General features: G+C 43.5%; 7 protein-coding genes across 7 annotated transcripts; 1 reads left to right on the top strand and 6 right to left on the bottom strand.

Annotated features, from left to right (window-relative positions):
* Window positions 1-210: 210 nt before the first annotated feature.
* IL334_007856 (uncharacterized protein) lies at window positions 211-1037 on the bottom strand (the record flags this gene model as incomplete). Its single annotated transcript, XM_062939545.1, has 2 exons — window positions 211-938; window positions 995-1037. The coding sequence occupies 2 exons, from the start codon at window positions 1035-1037 to the stop codon at window positions 211-213; spliced, it is 771 nt and encodes a 256-aa protein (XP_062795596.1).
* A 1195-nt stretch (window positions 1038-2232) lies between these two features.
* IL334_007855 (uncharacterized protein) lies at window positions 2233-2786 on the bottom strand (the record flags this gene model as incomplete). Its single annotated transcript, XM_062939544.1, has 2 exons — window positions 2233-2675; window positions 2741-2786. 2 exons carry the CDS (start codon window positions 2784-2786, stop codon window positions 2233-2235), a joined length of 489 nt encoding a protein of 162 aa, XP_062795595.1.
* A 973-nt stretch (window positions 2787-3759) lies between these two features.
* Window positions 3760-4700, bottom strand: IL334_007854 (uncharacterized protein; the record flags this gene model as incomplete). Its single annotated transcript, XM_062939543.1, has 2 exons — window positions 3760-4559; window positions 4652-4700. 2 exons carry the CDS (start codon window positions 4698-4700, stop codon window positions 3760-3762), a joined length of 849 nt encoding a protein of 282 aa, XP_062795594.1.
* Window positions 4701-5590: 890 nt separating this feature from the next.
* Window positions 5591-8819, bottom strand: IL334_007853 (OPT family small oligopeptide transporter; the record flags this gene model as incomplete). The annotated part of the gene is made up of 10 exons (XM_062939542.1): window positions 5591-5795; window positions 5862-6045; window positions 6126-6411; window positions 6478-6932; window positions 6986-7667; window positions 7722-7945; window positions 7996-8347; window positions 8446-8524; window positions 8584-8657; window positions 8718-8819. The coding sequence occupies 10 exons, from the start codon at window positions 8817-8819 to the stop codon at window positions 5591-5593; spliced, it is 2643 nt and encodes an 880-aa protein (XP_062795593.1).
* A 1620-nt stretch (window positions 8820-10439) lies between these two features.
* IL334_007852 (phospholipase B) lies at window positions 10440-13002 on the bottom strand (the record flags this gene model as incomplete). The annotated part of the gene is made up of 9 exons (XM_062939541.1): window positions 10440-10862; window positions 10971-11330; window positions 11401-11578; window positions 11679-11991; window positions 12078-12108; window positions 12172-12285; window positions 12377-12551; window positions 12627-12784; window positions 12844-13002. 9 exons carry the CDS (start codon window positions 13000-13002, stop codon window positions 10440-10442), a joined length of 1911 nt encoding a protein of 636 aa, XP_062795592.1.
* Window positions 13003-17495: 4493 nt separating this feature from the next.
* Window positions 17496-18999, top strand: IL334_007851 (uncharacterized protein; the record flags this gene model as incomplete). Its single annotated transcript, XM_062939540.1, has 4 exons — window positions 17496-17822; window positions 17945-18157; window positions 18259-18690; window positions 18871-18999. 4 exons carry the CDS (start codon window positions 17496-17498, stop codon window positions 18997-18999), a joined length of 1101 nt encoding a protein of 366 aa, XP_062795591.1.
* A 480-nt stretch (window positions 19000-19479) lies between these two features.
* Window positions 19480-21226, bottom strand: IL334_007850 (uncharacterized protein; the record flags this gene model as incomplete). Its single annotated transcript, XM_062939539.1, has 10 exons — window positions 19480-19603; window positions 19683-19791; window positions 19880-20076; window positions 20136-20156; window positions 20217-20317; window positions 20375-20440; window positions 20499-20585; window positions 20652-20828; window positions 20916-21008; window positions 21098-21226. The coding sequence occupies 10 exons, from the start codon at window positions 21224-21226 to the stop codon at window positions 19480-19482; spliced, it is 1104 nt and encodes a 367-aa protein (XP_062795590.1).
* Window positions 21227-21350: the final 124 nt, after the last annotated feature.

Genomic DNA, 21350 nt, shown 5'->3' with positions numbered 1-21350 from the left:
AGTCTACTACACCTAATTAGATATTTCTTTTTCTCATAATAATTCAATGAGGATATTATAGTATAAGTATTTGTCCTTGACATATGACGTAAACTATAAGCGAAAGTCCAGAGCAACGAGGTCGATGACAGCCTATAGTAGGTGTTTGATATAGTTCAGATATATACTGTATCAATTGAACCCTGTTTCGATGCCACTTCGACTGGATTTTTAGTTGTCATTGTCGATTCCTAATGAGATAGAAATAAGTGTTGGAGCTGCAAGACCAACATCGTCATCGGTTACAGTTGAGATTGCAGAAGTGATGACTTCGCTACTGGATTCACGGGCTGAGGGAGCAGCAGATGCAGAAGGGAATGATGAGGTTTCGATCGAGAAGATATCGCTTGACGAGGCACTGCTGATACTAGCACTGGCACTGGCACTAGGAATCGCGAAGGAGACGCTAATGCTCGGAGTGGGAGTGAGGGAAGACTCGGAAGACGAGGTGAAAGTGGAAGACGGAGAAGCACTAGTACTAGATACAGCGCTAGAAGTGTGATTGTGACCGTGATGACCGAATAATCCACCAAGGAATCCACCAGTGTGTGTTGGTTTAGCACTTGAGCTCGACTTTACGAAAGAGGATGTGTGGCTTCCGTTAGTATGGAAGAAGCTTCCTCCAGTGAAATTGGTCGAATGCTTTTCGAGATCGCTAATGATCGAATCAAGGTTGATACCAGAAGGAAGGGTGATACCCAATTCAGCCAAAAGTTGAGTGACATTCAAGCTTTTCAAATCTGAAATGTCCACATGATGTTCTTCCAGAACTTCAGTGAGGTTGAAACTACCTGTGTAAGCAGGGAAATGGGCGGAATAAGTAGCACTTGGCGATACACTGTGAGATGTAGTAGAATTGGGATGGAACAGACTACCGAGCAAAGGAGCAGCTTGAGTAACTGTAGTGATGAAGACGGTCAGAAAACTAATATATGACCTGGTGGAGGTGACGTACCAGTGAGAGCAGAGAGTAGAGCCAATGGAGTAGAAAATAACATTATGATAAAAAATCAAATTTATGATGAGCTTAAGAAGGAGATATTGTGCTAGTCAGATAGAAAGACTTATCGAAGAAAGCCGTTTGTAAGCAGATATTCGTCAGAAGTGGATGGGGGCGTCTCTTTATTCATCTAGAGAACAGAATCCTTATATACCTTTCTTTTTCAGATGGGATCAATAAGAACATGTTTGCAACATATCACATCATTGCTACATAAGATTCGTACTATGCCATTTTCGAACAAGCGTATTAACAGATTAAAAGGTTGAAAGCATCATCTCCTCTGATTATCCTGTCGTCTTCCTGCTTGAACATATAAATCCGGTAAAAGGATGTTGTTCACTCCCTCCGAGATGAAGCACTAACCATCGGTAATGTCTTGAACCAACCAACTGGCCCTCATCAAACATTGTTCATACAGTTAGTAAGGTTTTGCTTCGCGGATACACAAAGATGTGAGAACAAAAACGTTGTTGAAACAAATTGAATGTACCCAAGAATATCGGAAGCTATGTTTTTTCGAATTTCATTCGAAGATCCGAATAAGGTATAGTCAATATGTATTTTAAGGATCCTTATTGTTTGTTTGTTTCGATATTGAAGCTACTCGTGTAATTGTGCTAACGAAAGATGGTGTGATCGATGTTAGTACGAAAGTTTATCTTGATAAGATCGAAAAAGTTTACAGATTTAATTTCCGAGACACCCACTCGAGTATTCGTACAGTTATCCCAACTTGTGGGACCATCAGTTTCCTCTTTCGGTATTTGGCATATACTCTATTTATTAAATGAGGTTTCTCTATCGATCTATCTATATTTGGGAACTAATATACTGCTATGATCACTGCGCAAAATGATTAAATAATCGGCTTCGCTTTTATACTTGCTCGTGGAGTGGATACATAGGATTTCTGATTGGAGACAGCAAATATAGAATAAACAGTGCTGATATACGCTGAGCTCCGAAAAGGTCGGTCATGGTGGAAATGAGATCTCTGGGCTGCAACACTGGCATCCATTAGCGTTTAAAATGGAAAACAAGCAGTGAGATGCCCTTTTCCACCTACACTATGAGATGTCAATCACAAGCCACACGATCAACAATTCCGGTTATGGTATTTGTCATTGCATCAAATGTCCTGGTAACCTATCGGTATACACCTTACAAAGCTAACATCGATGAAGGATCATTCAAGGCTGAGGAGACCTGGAAGGGAAAGCACTACCGGTCGCGGTACCGGTAGGAGCAATGCCAGAGGAAACCAAACCAGTTGATATTCCAGCTGGACTAGATTGAGCAGAGCCATCACCTTGTCCTTGCCCTGCCGAACCTTCTTGTCCCTCCTGTCTTAGACCTTGGGCTCCACTACCACCGAGTGCTCCAGGAAATTTAGCAGCGAGACTAGAGCCAGCTCCAGCATTATTGTTACCAACACCAGTGTTGCCACCACCACCACCTCCTCCTCCTACTATACCTGGACCAGTGAAAGGACCTGGACCCGTAGTACCTCCAGAGGTAGGAGTAGTATTATCACCGCTGACTGACGTGACATCGCTGGGTAAGCCAGTGCCAACTGCAGTGGTAGTAGCAGAAGATCCGTCGAGTGCTTGAGCGATAGGCGCAGCAGAGACAACTTACAATAACCGTCAGCCTATCACGGGACGGGCAGATAAGGAGACGGCATGAGGATATACCCACCGGAGCCGAAGATGCCCAAAACTGCGAAACAGATAGAGAAGTGCATAACGATTGAAGTGTTGATGGTGGTTTGGGGAAGATTGTAATTGCAACGTTTCTTGTATAGATACCTGGTCTCTATGTTCGTCACTCGTGTGACAAATAAGTTCGACGAGATGTACAGTATGTGCTGGTGTTTGGTGGAAATGGGATAGATTGACGCCGGGTCTTACTGTAAATGAATGAGTTAGTTGTACTTTTCGAGATTTTCATGCGTCTCTTATACCTTGACGTAACCTCGGTGACGAGATCAAAAATACCTTCGGTTCTCATTAATCAATCACCCTGATTGTCCTTGAATTCAGTATCCTTTCATTCATATGGACGATCTTTGATCGGAAAACAACCCCATGAGGAGGTATGAGCAATATCATAACTCCACAATGGTAGTCAGCGGGATGATAAGTGGCAATATCAAGACAAGGAAATGCTGGGGGATTGGCGAGTTTTGGTTGATCCAGATACTCATCAGGGGTAGCAGCGATTGTTGGTCAAGACTATCCCAGACAAAGGAGTTACTTGTCTTCCTCGTATCGACCGGAGCTTCTCATGATCAATTGCTGATGTTTTCAAGGTAATAAGAGGAACCGCTGAGCGAACAATAGCAATCTGTGATAAGCCTCCAGTCAGTCAGTCTGCTTGAACTGTGGAGTCTGAAGCGATCGACAACAGATCTATGCGGCCTTTCTGCCTCCAAAAGGAAGAATATGCTATGCAGCGTATTGTGTCGTTTGTGGTCAGAACTGCTCGCAACGGTATGGTACAGCATATAATAAGATGACATTGATCCAGTGATATTGGGAGGTTAGATGATGCTATAAGCAGGTTTTTTACATAGTGTCCATTAGGTACTGGAAGAGCGGAAAGGGGAGAGGAATTACGGAAGTCGCACAGCGTCAATGTCCGGAAGAAGTGTACAAAGACGGTATAAGGTTAATAGTGTATGTATGGGGAAAGGGGAGCTATAAATTAGACGTAATTTATTGAGCTCCAGGAGTGGAACCTTCGCTGGGAGTACCGGAAGATCCAGTACTTCCACCGCTGATAGGGTTACCTTGTTCATCACAATCTTCACCACCTTTTCCACCACTACCACTTGGAGAGGAGCCACCACTGCCACTGGGAGAGCTACCGCTGCCCACGGGGGAGGATCCTGTGCTGCCACCTCCGATGGGGTTTCCAAACTCATCACAATCTTCGCCGCCTTTTCCTCCACCACCGACAGGAGAGCTACCGCTTGACCCACTGGGGGAACTACCTCCCATAGGAGATGAACCTGTACTACCGCCACCAATGAGGTTCCCAAATTCATCACAAGGAGCCTCGGTGGAAGGGGAAGACGAGGAACCACAATCCTCACCAGTACATTCGGGAGTAGAGGAGGGAGCTGATCCACAGTCTTCTCCAGAACATTCAGGGGTAGTAGGTGCAGTAGTTGCAGGAGTCTCTGGGGCGGGAGCTACAGGAGTAGGGGTCTCAACTGGGGCAGGGGCAGGGGCTTCAGGAGCGGGCGCAGGGGTTTCTGGAGCAGGAGTTTCGCCAGAGCCACTAGTGTCACCACCCGTACCTCCAGAGGTATCAGGGGTGGAAGGGGATGTGGTAGCTTCAGCAGCCGCAGAGGTAGTTCCTGTGGGGGTCTCTTCGCCGCAACCTTCGGTACATTCGGGAGCAGCTGAAGTAACAGGTGCGGCTTCAGTGGTTGGAACAGCCGCCATGTCGGTAGTAGGAGCAGGTGCGACTTCGACTTCGGAAGTCATAGGCCTGGGAAGGGCGCTGACACCTGGAGGTCAACGTTTGTTAGCTCAGACCATATGACCGCTGCGACTAGTATAGTCGCCCCACCCAAGTTGGGTGAATTGAAACGAGACTTACCGGTAGATGCGATAAAAGTCAAGACGGTAAAAGCGAGTGTGAATTTCATTTTTGCTGTTGCACCGTTAAGGATTACGGGTAGTAATGAGTAAATGAGTAGCAAAGGTAAAAGTTGCGGGTAAGGAGGGAAAGTTGATAATTGTCTGGAAAAACGAAAAGAGAAATAAACTAGATCTTGACTTTATATATCTTGAGCTAGACCTGACTGAGTACAAAGCAGCTTACTCGGTACACGACCTTTCGTGGACTACCTTCCGCTTTCATGAGTATGATCACTTTCTCTAAGGTGTTCAATCATCGACTAGTCCAATACCCTCCCCTTGAAAGTGCTCAATGATGTCCGAAGGGACCGTCATCTTCCCACATCTTCTTTGATGGCATGTAATGGTATGGCAATCGCATTATCACGGTGATCGTGGCCTCCCTTCTCGAGGATTTCTCGGGAGATTGTTTTCCCCAAGGGTATATACTGAGCTCCGTTGTTCTTCAGATGAAGGATACTTTGTTCTCATAAGGGAGTCGAGCTCTCAGTGAAAAGTGCAGCACTTGAAACTGGTTTGAAAGGCTGGAATCTACCGATTGAAGTGAAAATGGACTGAAGTGAAGCGTGGCGTGTACAAGGACATTTTGGATCACCTGGGATCACTCAATCTACCTAGATGGCGTCTCCAGATCTGCTGCATTGAAATATTGTAATTTGATACAAAAGAGTGTTATGTCATCCTCCATCTGCAAAAACTGTACACTTGTTCCCGGTCATTTTCGGCCGCCGTGACCTTCCTTTGTTCTCCGTTATACTGGCTGATTTATGATCTTCTCACCCTTCCACGTCCTTTCTGTCTAGTCTACCGGATCCCTTTGAATGATTCCCTCCAGTCTTACAAGAGCTTTCTATTCTCGGTTCTTCCCATTGCACTCCGCGGTCAGATACTTTTTCGCTCATGGGAGGTTTCCAGGAGCCGGGCCAAAGTATCCAACATAGGGGATCGTCAATCTCGTACAAGCAGTTCCTTCACAACCCTCATATGAGACTGTGTTACCCCACCATGCCAGATCTACAGCAGGTAATTGAACTGCAAAAAAGATGATGATAGCCGCAATCGCAATACCACATTGCCATGCTGCAGCAAGGACGAAGTTGTACCTGTTTCCGTACTTCAGATCAGAAATGACTCTCTCAGGATGCACGGCATAGACGATAAGCACTCACTTGGACCAGAGAGCGAGGTAACGTTTCTTGAGGTAGAACCAAGAAAGGGCGGCCAAAGGGACTTGAGGCCACATGTAAGAAAGATTATAAGGAGCCCAATCAATTCCACCGTAACAGAACATGACTGGGTGGAATTGTCTCAACAATGTCGCTCGAGGGAATTTTTTTCGAAGGAAGTAGACGACTAGATAGCCATATTGATGTCAGTCAGCCTGATGACATTGGTCTCTGGCCTAAGGAAAACAAAAGAAAGAGGATACTAACCGACTGGAATCAAAAATCCAACTGGGAAACCAATCAATAAAGCATTATATTGACCACCTGATCCGAACAGCTTTTTGGGACCAAGAGTACCCCAGAAAACGGCAGCAGTAAAGAAGGTATTTATACCAGGGCAAGTGAATCCGAAAGGAGCATCCTCCGTACAGACGTTTGGTACTTTGTTCATTTGAAAGTTGAAGACTCCAGTGCAAACGAAAGTTGAAACTAAAGTAGCAGCCATTTGCGCCATAAACGTATGCCTAGGTGGCAATTTGAGGTAATGAGCAACCTAAAATGAAAGTACCTTGGTGATCAGTGACTGGATATATATTGGTTCAAAAAGTATTCCGCTCACTTTCAGATCAGTCGAGAAGTAGATAGCTTGAGCGGTGGTGATATAACCAAAAGCCTTGAAGTAATTCATTGCTAAAGCGTTACCAGGAGCCCAAGCACCACCGATCAGTTCCGCAAGAACATTCATGGTTACTTGAATACCGGTAATAGCTGTAATGAGGCCGACTGGAATAACAAAAACTATTCCAAGAGCGATACCGAAAAGGACGACGGCGGGAGTAGTGTAGGTATCCCAAGCGCCAATACCAGCCATACCACATCCCATAGCGAAGAGTAAAACCAATAAATACCACCATTCTGGAACTTCAGGATAAGCTCGCATCAGTCGACAATGGATGTCCTCGGCGAGGTCATCTTCGTTTACTTCTGTCTGTTTTTGTCGACGAAGACTTCTCCAAAGCCCTTTGAATCCATGTGAAATCTCTCGGCTGTGAAATAAGGCAGCGTAGGAGATGGCTGGGGGAGTGTCAGCATACGAATAACTTCGACATATACATGTCAAAACTCACTTGCTGCGTATTGTGCAAAGAACCAGAAGTATACCGTGAGATTACCAGCAGACATCCAAGGCTGAGAATAAGTTTGATATTTGACGGGATCAAAGATACCTCGATTATCAATGACCTTTTGTACGTCAAAGGCTTCTCCCGTATTGTCAAAAACGTGATTACTGTTGATTGGCAAGTATCCGGTATTCCACGTATTGGTCCAATAGAAGCCGACAATCATGAAGAATGTGACAATCATACCGATAAATTGGTTGATAGTACCAAAGGCAGGGACGACTAGAGGATTGTAACTATATGCCGTTAAGACGTTGAAATCAAAGGTCGGCCACGGATTGACACCTAAACCATTCACAGATCCCACGATGTTGTTAAGGGTCATGTTGTTTGGACTGATCCAACTGATCCAATTGAAAGTTGAGGTCGCGGTGAACAGAAAACCGGGCAACCAGAACCAGACGAACATGGCACCAAAAGCCACCGTGAACAGCTTGAGACGACTCCATGAATACATTCTTTTGAATGGTCCTGGGACAGCTGGATCACTTTCAGAGTGGAAAGCTCGGTTTAAGGCTACGGTGACAAGGGAGCCAGGCCAAACACAATAAGATGGATAGATCAAGAACCTTCTTGCAAGACCTGCTAGACCATACCCACAGAAATTGGTGCCCAAACCGATAAGGATCTACACGCATGAGAATTAGCCACTTTGTCTGAAATAAGATATCGAGAAGCTCACTTGGTAACCAAAATCGGCTGCATATGCCTGATTGAAATATTGTGGTAAAAATTGAGAGAGGATAATATCGACGGTATAAGGTGTATTGTATCCAACTGTCGCCATGATGGTGATCAACATATGCTCCTTCTTGTTGAAAGTTCCTGGATTTAGACTGTGCCTTGATCCGAAAAGATTGAACTCCCATGCTGGCATTATCCTTTCAAGCAGCTTACCGGCAGGATCTGAGAATTTGTTAACCTCCGCTGATTCCAGTGACAGCGATATTACTCACAAGCTAAAAGTTGTGCTACCTCTGATGTTACCTTAATAGTAGGTTGCCTAATCTCGAATAATTGATTGATGAAAGCCCCGATAACGACGTATACAATGCCAATGAACCAAACCCGGAAGGTGAAGGAAGGCATATTCACATCATCGGTATTCTCAACAACGGCTCTCACTTCCGCATAAGGTGAATTTTCAGTGACGAGTAGAGCTTCAAGCTTCATTTCTCGAATCAATTCTCGATGATGTTCAGGTTTTGCGAGCACTTCGGGGTCACCTAAGAATGTATCTATCTGTTCAAGAACGTGAACAGGGAAGTTTTGATCGTGTTGATGCATCTCCCTGACTTGCTGCATGATCTATGTGACGAATGACCAACATATTGCTCGAGATCAGTGATCACACCACATGCAGCGCCACTTTCTGGAGTAAAGAGAGCGGTTGAAAGTCGACTCACGATTTGAGTTCTCTCCAAAGACATGGAACCAAGCTTATTTTCCATCTCAATCAAATCCTCTCCAGTTATACCCAAATCTCTACGATTTATCATTAGCTTAGTGTGGCGATTGGAATCGCTGTGACTCGTTGTACATACGCTTGAGCAGTCTCTTCCTCAGTATCTGATACACCCTCAACATATACGCCTTTATTTCCGTCTGCACCATCGCCCTGGCAAGAGATAATATGTTAGCTATCCCAAAACACTCGTCAACAGTTGAGCTGACTTACATCGCCATCGAGATGTTTTTTCTCTGTCTTAACATAGCTTAACTCTGAAGCCTGAGGGGCAATAGCCGCCTTTTGGTAGATATCTTTTTCGCCACTGGACATACTGCAGTGTCTTGTACGATCTTTCGAGCCAATTTAGTGAGCGCAAAAATGAAGGAGATACCACAGAGCTACCTTTCAGTATTTAAGCGGTCACTCAATGCTATCCTTATCTTGAAGGTCATCTGATTCATCGCAATCCTCCGCTTTGCACCACGTTGGTTCGTGAACCATGCAATTGACATCGGTGATAACACGATAGGTCGTAAATTTGAGAGACATAAGAAAATACGTTATCTTCTGGTGAGCATCGTGGTCAGCTCTTTGCACTGGCTCTTTCACCCCATAACGACCGATAAGACGGTATGTTAAGCGAAGATAGGAGGGTTTGAAAGATTACGGAGATAGGTAACGCATTTTCTGTCGTCACCGCTGACTCCAATATGCCCCGCATGGTGTCAAGAAGACCAGACCCCACCAGACTGGTATTTAGTGCATTTTCACCAATGAGCTCTCGTTGTCCTTCTGCTGCGATATTGAGTCATTGGCACTCAACAGCACGAGACTCGAACAGGTAGTTGAAAGAACAACTAAGAATAGAACAATGCAGCCTCAGGAGTCTGATCAAGAATACGGCATGGTGGAAATGTGACTTATCATTGGAATCTGCGAGCTTGGTTCAGCCTTTTCACCTCACCATGTCGGAATCCTGCAATTTAAGCTTATATCGAACAAAGCCATATGGTTTTTCGGAACGCCACTTCTTTAGCGTTAAAGCTAAACGTTTATGTCACTTCTCGGCAATTGCAAGAAAGACCGAGTTTGATTCCCATTGGTCGTAGAGAATCTTGAATAGGAGATCTGTTTCTCGGCAGAAAGATATCGCTCAATCAGGCTGTCGATGAGAGACTTATCCAAAATGAGGTTGCATATGGTTTGGCATTATCATCACATGGGCTGTGGAAGAAGACCAGGGTCTGAATTATTTTTTTCCTCGAGAATCGCTGGGAAAAGAAAAAATCGCAGCATCTTACAGCATAATTACCTAACCAAATGAAAGAGCCTTGTAGTGTCCAGTAAGGCCGTAAGACGGACATGTCATCGATGACAAGAGTGAGACACATACGTTGACAGATAAGACTACTCAAATGGTTCGATCGTCCACATGTTCCACTGATAAAGTGTGGAGGCTGGAGTAAAGAAAAACATCTTTTGCCGAATCGGCAGCAAACAAACTGTATCAAAAGTGGATCTTGCGGTGTCTGAAGCTTGAATTCCTAATAAGCAATACGATAACGTCTAAGTCAATTGTCTACGAGTATTCTTAACCCAGTGTGACATAACCCATAGCGTCGACGGCAGACTCGTTGATAAATTAGCATGGTCTCTGAGATACCAGAATCGTGCTCAACTCCTTAATCGCTGCCCGATAAATCATTAGCTCACTGTATGGTTTCGGCTGAAATACAGACCGGTCCCGTTGCGAAATCAATATTCTTTTGTGACTTCCCCAAATGATCCAATCAAGTTCATATCACGTATTGCATGAGAGGTCATTATATAGTTTCTATAGATAGTATATGATTTGCAGAGATGGTTTATCAGTCACATTAGGAGTGATTCCCAAAAATCTGCCTTCCCTATGTTATTATGCTGTATTACGCGATTGATGATTGGAATAGATCACAATACCATAACTCCACCCAATAGACCTATGACTGTGAGTCCGAGCCCCTTCCATGCGATTGATATGCTAGGTGATGCACTGCTTTGGGAGGAAGTGGTATTCTGAGTCGTGTTTTCAACACCTTTAGCGTCTGCTACACCTGTCGAAAGACCCTTTTCAATTAACCATGGAGGTACGCTTCCGATCACAGGGTCATAAGTATTTGGTGTGGTGGTGTTATCATCGCCTGCCCAACACCAAGTATCGAAACAACTTTGACAATCTGCTGTTCTGTTTGAGGAAGTATATCCGAATGATCTATCTGTCAAAGCGCATGCTAAACATTTAGGCCATGTGGCAACGGTTCCATTGAGTGACAATGAACGCAATCCATTATTGAGTACATCTTGAGCCTGGGTTTTGGAGTATTCAAGTTGGTACTAATCACGGGTCACGTCAGTGTTGGTGCACTTTGAGTATCAAAGGGGGATATATGTGAAGCTCGAACAGTGTTTCTGACTCTTGAGAAAGAGGAAATGATAACTTACGGTGGAGGTGTTCGCAGCTGCACTCCAAGGGTAATTAGGCACATAAACGATCAATGGAGTGGTAGTGTCGTTACAACCAAAGAAAGTAGGTCTTGAATTATATCCACCGTTTATGAAACCATTTTCGGATGGAACTTCAGGCATTCTAATTTGAGTACCAGTGTTCTCAGCCAAAATTTTAGCTCTCTCGAAAGTGGTTCTGAGAGCCGTTCCATTTGGCCAGATATACGTGGAGTCATACGATGAATCGAAAGCAATTATAGCGTCGACCTCTCGGAAAGGAATCAACAAAGGTTCAATAGGGATATTCTGGTTGGTTTCTCCTGCGTCGACCAAAGTGATATATTCAAGTTCGGCAATCTGCGTAGTATACAACACGTCAGTAATTTTACGAATGCAAAACCGGCGAAAAAGATTCTCGTCCACTCACAGGATTCTCACCAGAGTTGTAATTGGCGAAAGAGTTTGGCACTCTTGAAATGTCCTGTTGATCTTCACCGAGATCTTCCAAAAAACCTTGAATGAGACTGGTGGCGAGACTCGAGTCGGAATTGTTGAGTGAGAGCAAAGCGCCATTAAATAATGTAGCAGAGGTTCCCATCACATAGCTATTGTAATGGACAAATAGGAAGCATAAGCTATCTATGGCATAAACTGGAAAAGGTAGTGCACTGATTCATAGCTTTTTAGGTGCAAAGACAAACTCACGATAATTGATCAAATCCTTTGTAACAAGTGCCATTAGCCGAACCATTATTCAGATTACTTCCCAGGTATTCTATGGAAGTGAAAGCTCCAATTGACTTGACTACACTTCCAAAAGCCCAACTTCCAAATTCGAATGGTGTGAATTCCCATACGGTAGCATTTTCCGCGACTACTAATTCCCCAGCTTCTCTTTCTGCGGCTACGATAATTGGCATAGGTAATGATCCATTTCCAAGTTTTGAAACTACTGAAGGTAACGAAGAGAAGGTGAGGTTGGGAGTATTGAATAATTGATATTCAGTTGGAAGTACGTCTATTTGAAAACAGGAAAACTGTCAACTTGGTCGCAAACCACATAGAAAAAGACTAAAACAATGAGATGAACGAAAGAATCCTCACGAGAACCGACAGCGAGACCCCATAAGTCGGTCTGATACAGGATGTCAGCTTGTGGAAAGAACACATAGATCAGGGAGAAACCTTCACAACGTACCAGTTGAGTTGGAAATCCTGCATCGTTCTTGGCGTTCGTTTCAGTGACCAACTCGGTATAAAAAGAGACTTTGTCATCGTCGGGGAAGATAAGATTTGATTCGAGGTCCCATAACTATGTGATGTATGATGTCAGTTCAAATCTGACGACCCTTCTGCCATTTTGGATCTGCATGGACTTTAGGGACAAAGGGCGGACAACTCACATTGTTCAGAAGGTTTATAGGTAATTCACCTCCGTTTGACATAAAACTCCCTGTCGCCCAACTACCACCACTCAAACCAGCCCAATAAGCTACACCATCCAGCCAACCTCCTATCCCACTTGCTGCTCCTTCTGAAGACTCATTCATCATTGCTGATATACCACCCAGTCCAGTCCTATGGCAGAAGGAATCAGCAGGGTTTTGATGAACATGAACACACGCATCAGTGAGAATTAGTATCTTGACTCACAGCATGGCTCTGTATCCACCACCAGCTAAAGCAACACCAATGACTGGAGTTCTGGGAGGTTTTGCCAAGCCATGCGAGGCAGCCATAGTGTTTATAACGGGTGAAGTGACTTTCTCTCGGGTGGCCAAGAAATCCTTCTCACCGGTAGCCAGTCCTTCCTATAAAGTCATATTCAGTCGAGTCGAACAGGATATGAGCAATGGATAATCTGGCTTACAGTAGCATTTCTGATCCATGTCAGGTCGGCGGGACAATCCACTTTGTAGGGAGCATACGATTTATCCCCCAATGATCTCACTTCGACACTAGGACTGTATGAGGGAGCAGCAAGGACAGATGGGACAGCTATGAGCCCAAAAAGAGCTGGATTGATCATCGTTGTAAGCTTGTTCAGGAGTGTCCAGGCACTAGTCGAGGTACGATAATGGTTGAAGGTGATTGAGAAAAACGAGAACCGATCCGTCAAGAAAGAGCGGTATATATCAAAAATGAAATTACACAGCTACCGAATGCCAAGGATATACAAGGCGCTGTATATGATGCGATGAATATATGTATATAAAGGATTGATTCGCCTCAATCAACTTTTCACTGGGCCGCCGGCTTACTGTATTTTTTCTAAAAATTCAGATACTGTATGACCGTAATATTATCGGGGGCCGATCTATCGTCATCCGATTCAAGTTGACTATGTGACCAGACTGAAGCAGATGATGTTGCATAATCATCTCTCCTGAATGGCAGACGTTGTCTCGATGTATACGAGTAGAATGACAGAATGGGTGGAATGCGTAGTCATTTAAAATCAGGCGATGCTGGCTGCAAAAAATAAAAAGAAGACAAAATGAAAATGACAAAAAGAAGTTATTAAGCTTAAAATCGGAAGGCGAGCGAGGAGCGGTGTTATTCTACTGATAGGCACGCCGTGGATGGGGACTATGAGACTAGCGCTAAAGTTACGTAATCTGACACTCCTCAATATGCCTGGGTGGAGGTTGACCACTCACTTTCGAACCTTGTTTTCTATTTTTTGGGTGTAGTTAGTGCGTTTATACATAAATATATGTATATACCTGTCCCATACCCCCACGTTTCGTCATGCGAAAGTATATATACATAACAGTCAAGCTGCTTCCGAGCCTCTTCAACTTTTTGTTATCCCTCAACTTTGTAGTCAACCATTTTGTTCCCCGCTTGTCCGTTCTTGCTTCCTTGTATCATCCTTAACATATCATCATTCCACACCGATAGGAAATCCTCACCACTTAGTACGGCTAAGCCCCTGCCCAGCCTGTTGAGATCACAATTTAGCAGCTCCAGAACCATCAGAATTACACTCGCCACTCAAATCATACAATGGTCATATCATCATACTGTCTTCAGATGGTTCAAAGCCTATATACCCCTCGACCACCACACTCCGTTGCTTTCAGGAGGATGAATCGTGAACGCCCGTCATCACCTGTGCTTCTACCTCCCTCGAAGATTCTTTCAAAGCTCACAGAGTCTGATTCGGAAGATGAATCGGTGTTCACGTCTAGATACACCTCCTCCCCTAGCACAAGCTCGAAAAGAAGAAGGCTAAACCCATTTGGAAGTGATCACGGACAATATATATCCTCCTATATGGAGTCTATGGGACTTGATGGAGTAACACCAGGTCAAAATAAGGTCTTCCAAGCTTCCTCCTAGCGTGTACGGGATAAATGATAAATCAGGATCCACTGCCCCTTCTTCATCACCTGCAACCCGAATATCCCTAGAAGTGTTCGAGCAAATATACTTAGAATTAAGAGGAATGATTATGGGACCCCTTTTGCCGCAATTGCCAATCAAGGCCTCTAGTCTAACCAGAGGTACGGGTGCGGATAACCTGGACAATCGAAGATTGACAGATGAACAGATATTAACATACAAGAGGTCCTTAGTCAACAGACAATTAAATGATATGCGCAAGGTCGATAGGAATTGGCATGATCTTGCAAAAGCTGTGAATGATGGTCGGGACGTCATGATCGTCGGTGAAGATGACGGATTTGTTGGTCATCCTTTTTTCCTGCCGTACGGTTTTCATTCTTGAGGTTTTTCGAGCTGATAGTTGCTCCCTATAACTTCATAGCGTGCTAGAAAGAACTCGTAATTCTGGTTTCCACCGTCACTTACGGATCTACCTTTCAACCTTACCGTTCAGCCTCCATTCGCGATACTAGTACAGATCATCGAAAAATTCGCTGATGCTTCATCACCCATTCACCTCAAGAACCTCACTATCCTTCATTCTTTCGGCCCCGAAGTCATTCCAGAGACTCTCTCGGAAGAAGGGAGTCAACGTGTTTCCGAGGGACAATGGGATGCTTTCCTCAGGAAACTCAAACCTAGATCGATACACATTGAGTGGTATTCTGGAGAGATCATCTAATCAAAGAATTGTCTCGACACTATAGCAAGAGCATTATGTAGAACGCAAATGGATTCAGATGTGAAGATCGACACCTAAGACTCACACACGGAGTTCTGTGTTTCCACGTGAATGGCGAGTGGATGCTCAACATAGAAACGTTCAGGTCCTCACTGGGGGAATGATGCTAAATTGGAAAGGGCATTTGTTCTACTCCATCCTGAGAGCCAATCATCTGGTCATTCCCAGAGAAATGCGTTATATTCGCCGAGTAGGTCTGGAAATGGTGATATATGGATCACTATAAGAATATGTACTGACGTTTGAGAAACTTACTGTAGATACGAGAAGCGATCAGATACAGCCTTCAACATTTCGATTACTATTTCGTTGCATTCCAAATCCAACACGCAAAAAGCATCATCACCTGCAAACGTCCTGGCAGTCACCTATTCCCTCTGTGGGCTCTTTGCGCTCCATCGATAATATCCTGATGTGGGATTCCATATGGCGTGAGCCTAAATGGCAGCGAAAAATGGATAAGGCTTTAGCTAAAGAAAGCGGAGAGGAGCCTCGAGAGAAAGAGGAAAGATCACTCTCTCCTATTAGATAGACATTCTATGGTTCGTCTTATATGTTGGAAACAACAAAAGGACAGAGATTCATTTAAAGGTGCAGGAAAAAAATATCTCTTGGAAAGGTGAAAAAGATGATATAGTCAAAGCGATATCAGACTTTATCATGATCAGAAGCACAAATTGGCCAAGACCGTACAATTGGGGAACGAAAACTGAAGAAGAGTGTTTCACAGATATGCTTCATTTCGTTATTGAACGCAAATATACTTTGATTGAACAAGCACATTCAACACCTGCCGTGTCATTGATAGGAACTCAAATAGTCGACGAAAATATTTGTAGATCAAGAATTTTAGAAGTCAAAATAAGGAAACAAGCGGATGTTTCAAGAGAATACTTTGAAGAAGAACAATTTTTGAATGATCCGAATGCGGTATAAAGACAAAGAGAGTATAATCGAGCATACTCTAGAGATTGGTTGACCAGGATGAGATATAAAAGAAAGAAGGGCTGTTGTGGAGAAACTAAGAAAAAAGTATGGAGCAAAGGAATTATATACTAGGATGAATTGGCCACTGTATCATCCCAACCAAGAAGGGGTGGGGTTCATGGTGGAGCCTAGGATTTTGTAGCGTGAATCATCTTGGTTGGCAGTTTCTAGGAGGAGTCAGAGAGGTGGAGACCTCTTATATTGTATTTGACTCCTGTGTTCATCTATTTGTTAATGTGTGCTTGACGAGATTTTTCTCATTAATGCCTTCTTTCATGTAAGATACTTCACATCTATAACTCATCGTGTTTGTATATGCAACCTGTCATACACATTCAAAGATTTTGTTTGCGTTACTTGCATGCGTATCAGGTATTATGTCACATGGATTTTGCAAGACACTTCGAAACGTTTGGGTAGTCCTTTCATCTTTACATTATTGCTCCACGCCTCGGTATCACAATCAAGGCTTCTGTTCAGGCCAATGGAGGGAGGTTGCGTGGTTGCGTGTCAAGGATGAAGGAGGCAGGGAAGACTGTATAACCTCTACACATATATGACACTTCTCTCGTATAGGTCGTAGAATATAATCAGCAGTGATTCTTCTTTTCGAAAGCCGGTCCAGATTTATATATCACTCTGAGTTGATCTTTTCCCTACCCGATATCTAACTATCAAGGATTCCATTACTTCATCCACCGATAACTTTTACAATTAGATATGAAGGAATGGTGTCCTGGATTTAGCCAAGGATAGAGGAACATATCGATACGATCCAACATGAAGAGGGCGATGAAGAAGAAGGGTCCGATGAGGGAAGGTTCGAAATGGATTGCATGGATAAGTAGACTGGCAGAAGAATGCTCATTCGTTACTAATGGTATAGAAGAGTTCCTAGATGGGAATGGGGACAACGTGACGGATCACGCTAGATTGGAGGGTTATGTTACTTGCTGGACGGCGAAGAGGATTTATGATATAAAGGATTTAAGAGAGAAAAGGTTAAGAAAGCATCATTCCTCAGGCTGGTATAAGTACTCACTCATCTGGTAGAGTAGGGCTTGGAGACAGGTATAATGGTCGGTATTACTTCATCACCTTGTACGATCGGATACGAATACTTCATCGTTGTAGAGCATGACTTTCTGTTATCTTATCTTTATCAGTATCTATGTAGATGTTTGCGCTGAATAATCCCACGTCACACCAGTTCTCGCTTCCTGCCGTACTCAATCTCCCCGATTTTCGATTCAACAATTGACGATTGACATTAGCCGATTACTCGTATTTGTTGGATACGAGTTAATCTCTGCTTTTCGAAGACTTTCCAGTTTCTGGAAGCATAGATCTGGGTTTTGGCGATCTTTCAATCTGCTCATATCTCCCTTCTTGTGCTTCACAATATGAGCTCACTAAGAGCTACAAGAACGATTGGACATGTCTCCTTGCCTCGAGCGCCTGTATCACCGATTCCGATTACGATCTCGAGTCGAATTTGCAGTCAAATCAGATTTAGGACTAAAGCGAGAAACTATGCCACCACTTCCACTTCCACTTCCGCTTCCACCTCGAGGACATCACTGAATGTCCCTTCTACAGCTGGAGGACCCCAAGCACCACTGGAATACTGTTCTTCCCTTGTACAGAGATTAGATCCGGAAGCTTGGCTTTGTAGTTATTTCTGGCCGAAAAGGGAGAGGAGTTGGTATCTTGCCTGGAGGGCTTTCAATGTAAGTCATATACCATGTGTATTGTCGCGATATGAGTATCCCAGAAATGGAGATGGCAATGTGTGATTGTCACACCAAGACCTCCTGTCCTTATGATCAAACTGATTTGAATATATATCTAGCTCGAACTTCACTTAATCACAACAACAGTAACTCAACCTGCATTAGCAGCTATTCGATTCCAATTCTGGCGAGATGCCTTAAAGATCATCTTTTCACCCAATCCTGAAGTAGCGAATCAAGTCCCTCAACATCCAGTATGCGTTCTATTGGCAGATATGAAAAAGTCTAGACCTGTTCAAAAGTATTATCTAAGTCAAATGATAGAGACCCGAGTGAGTGATTCGTTCTTTCAAGCCGAGCTTCAAAATATGGGACAATTCAATTTGATCAGATGCTAAAAACTAATATGAATTGAATTAAAAAAATAATAAAGGCTAAAATACTCTCATTACCACCTTCTTCGTCCACCTTATCATCTCACTTAACCACTCATTCACCAATATCAACTTCACTATTATTAGGTCCACTACCATTACTTTTACCTCCAACACATTCTTCTACTTCTCATATATCACATACTTTATCTCATTTATCAACACTTTTAACCACAGTATCTATGCTTCGTAATTTACCTATAATGGTTTCGACAAAAAGACAATTAAATATCCCAAGTGACATCTTACAGAAACATAATGTCATAGAAGAGCAAGTACTGCGTAACGGATCAGAAGCGAATGGAGTCAGAGATGCTGTATTGGAGATTGGCACGAGAGGAATGGATGAACTTATCACTGCTAGAAGAGAACTGAAAGAGACCAACGGGAAAGTAGTTCCATCAAATGTAATGCCAGTCTTCCTAAGTGCTGTAGGTTTCTTTTTCCTCTTATGATCCAAGCTTCCTTTTCGTGATCGTCACATTCGTTATCCACGTTCAAATTCGCATTTCACTCGATGTCGGGAATTCAGCTTTTTTTCGAAATCCCCAAGCTTGCACGCCAGAATGGTAGAAATAAAGCTGATCACAATCTGATATATACCGATATAGGTTCCAGCAGAAAATTATCTAAAACGACTGGAGAAATTAGATTTCGATGTATTCCATCCTGACCTACAGAAACATGATTGGAAACTAGCACCTAGTATCTGGTGGAGATTTCAAAGTGGGAAGTTGTAATCTAGGCGAATGGAACTGGATTCTCAACTCATTCATAGTCTGAGGACATACAGGCTTTCCAGATCAAATGATGCTATCCCAGCAGTTGGGTAAATACCAATCAAACGTGACTACAGAGCTCATCATGTACATCAGATGTACATGGTCACATTTGATGAAACCCCTATAATTAGACCCAATGCGGACCAATTAGAATATCATATTTATGCATGATCATCATCTCTCTGATCGTATTTTATGTTGACCATTCTATCTCATCGCTACTGAAATCGTAATAGATCATCGAGTAGACTGTATAGACAGTCATCTACCGGTATCAAGACCAATTCTGCGTCCGTCTTATCTTTCTTCCCATTCGGTCAAGTTCACTCGTCTCAGTACGTGTCTTGACCGTTTCTGTCTCATCCTAACAATCAAGCACCTTATCTACCTATTGTACACAGCTCCTTCAGCGTCTCTTTCACCTCTACGGCCACAATCTTATCGCTTTGGTGGTTTCTTGTTGACTTCTTCGGGTTTAACAGGATGTAACATGACTTTATTGATATTTGACCCTTGGGGTGGTACACCTCCGTGTCCTTTTGACCAATCATAGGAAAGAGCACTGAGCCATGTCCGTCAGCCTATTATATTATGTCCCAGAGATTTGAAACCGATGTATGCAGCTGAGAAGGAAGACTCACTATGCTAAGATTTCGTGAGTATGGTTGAACGAACTTGCTACTATAGGGGTACCAAATTGAGGGGGTCTGGCGTCTGTGTCACCATTACTCAACTCCTTACATGAGAAAGCTGATGAAAACACAGTATAAGCATAATGACCCAAAGAGGATCGAATATTGTTGCCTCTTGAAAGAAGAAGATAGGGAATACAACTTACTCTTTAACTTTGTCCTAGCTACACCATCCCAGAATGTCAGACTACCATCACTTCCACCAGTACAGAACGTATATTGTGTTTTGTGGAATGTTATTGTATTGATCGCGAAAACATGTTGAGATCCTGAGACTGCAGGTGTACCAGGCATTGTGCCTGTTGGAATATCATACCGATGACATTTGAAGGAATAGTTTTTTCTACAACGATGATTATCAGCTGATGCGCATATGGGAACACGAGCAGATCTCAGACTCACTTTTCGTCTCCACCTGGATATCTACGAAGATCGAGTAAACATCAGTTCCGCGTTCAAGGGGGAATCGATCCCTGAGCTCACTGAATTGCCACACGTCCTTCTACACTTCCAATCGCATAAGCATCTCCTGTTGGGAAACATTTTACCACTCTTGTTTGCCATTTGAGGGGAGATTCGATGCTCTGTTGCAGGAAAATTAGCTACAGCTTCATGCCAATATCGAGACTCGGGTAGCTTACTTTAAATATGGTGGTAGGATTCGACAAGTTGACAACATGGATCTGCCTATCTCCAGTCGCTATGACCTATTCCAGTCATCAGCTATACGTATCAATAAAGGAATTGCTACCAGCTGATACTTACAAGTAAGGTCAAAGCTACATCCATTGAATAAGCTCTATCTGTCAAATCTAAAGTAGCGATAGGACTAGGTGACGTCAAATTCCAGTACTATCATGAGAAGCCATTGCGATTGATATCAGTTCAGATCCAGTACTAAGCATTATATGAGCTGACCTTTAATTTCTTATCCCACCCCGCTGTGATCAATACAGGTCCACTTCCTGGTACTTCGGCATATTCGATACATTTTATAGGAGCATCATGTTGAGCTACTTGTTGCTGCTGTTGAGTCTGGATATTATACATCTGAGCTGTATTATCGCATCCGGCGGAGAAGAGGAATTGACCGTCCTACGAGAGTAAAAATTCAAAAGGGAAATATTAAGCTTCGAACCAATATAGGAAAGTCAAAAATTAGGATGAAGGGAAAACATTCACCTTTGACCAAGCTAAGTCTAACACAGGAGCTTGATGTGAGTACATTGCCTTGCCCTGAGATTGACCTTGAGAGTTCACATCGTATAGCCTCACCTGATATCAAGATTTAACGATCAGCTTGCGGTATCACCTTGACTTTCGCTTGGAGATCCCAGTCAATACTGGGAGGGCAGCTGACTTACATTGTTATCCCAGCTTGCTACTGCCAATATATCAGCTGTAGGACTGAAAGCGAGTGCTGATATCGAGTCTGGCGGCGGAGTGGAGAGCTCAATGTCTTTTGCCGGAGCCCGGAAAGCTGAGCTAAGCATGTTGGAGGGTGTTCAAGGAAGTTCGGAAAGGGAGGAAAGAAGGGGTGATGACGATGAGGGAGCGCTTTGAGCTCTGTCTTTTTCGGAGTCGGTATGATTTGCGGTATAAAAGACTGGTATCTCC

The sequence above is a fragment of the Kwoniella shivajii genome, chromosome 11 (assembly GCF_035658355.1).
Source record: "Kwoniella shivajii chromosome 11, complete sequence".
Lineage (NCBI taxonomy): Eukaryota > Fungi > Basidiomycota > Tremellomycetes > Tremellales > Cryptococcaceae > Kwoniella > Kwoniella shivajii.
The sequence above is the reverse complement of the archived record's forward strand: the minus strand, read 5'-3'. Positions and strand labels throughout refer to the sequence as shown.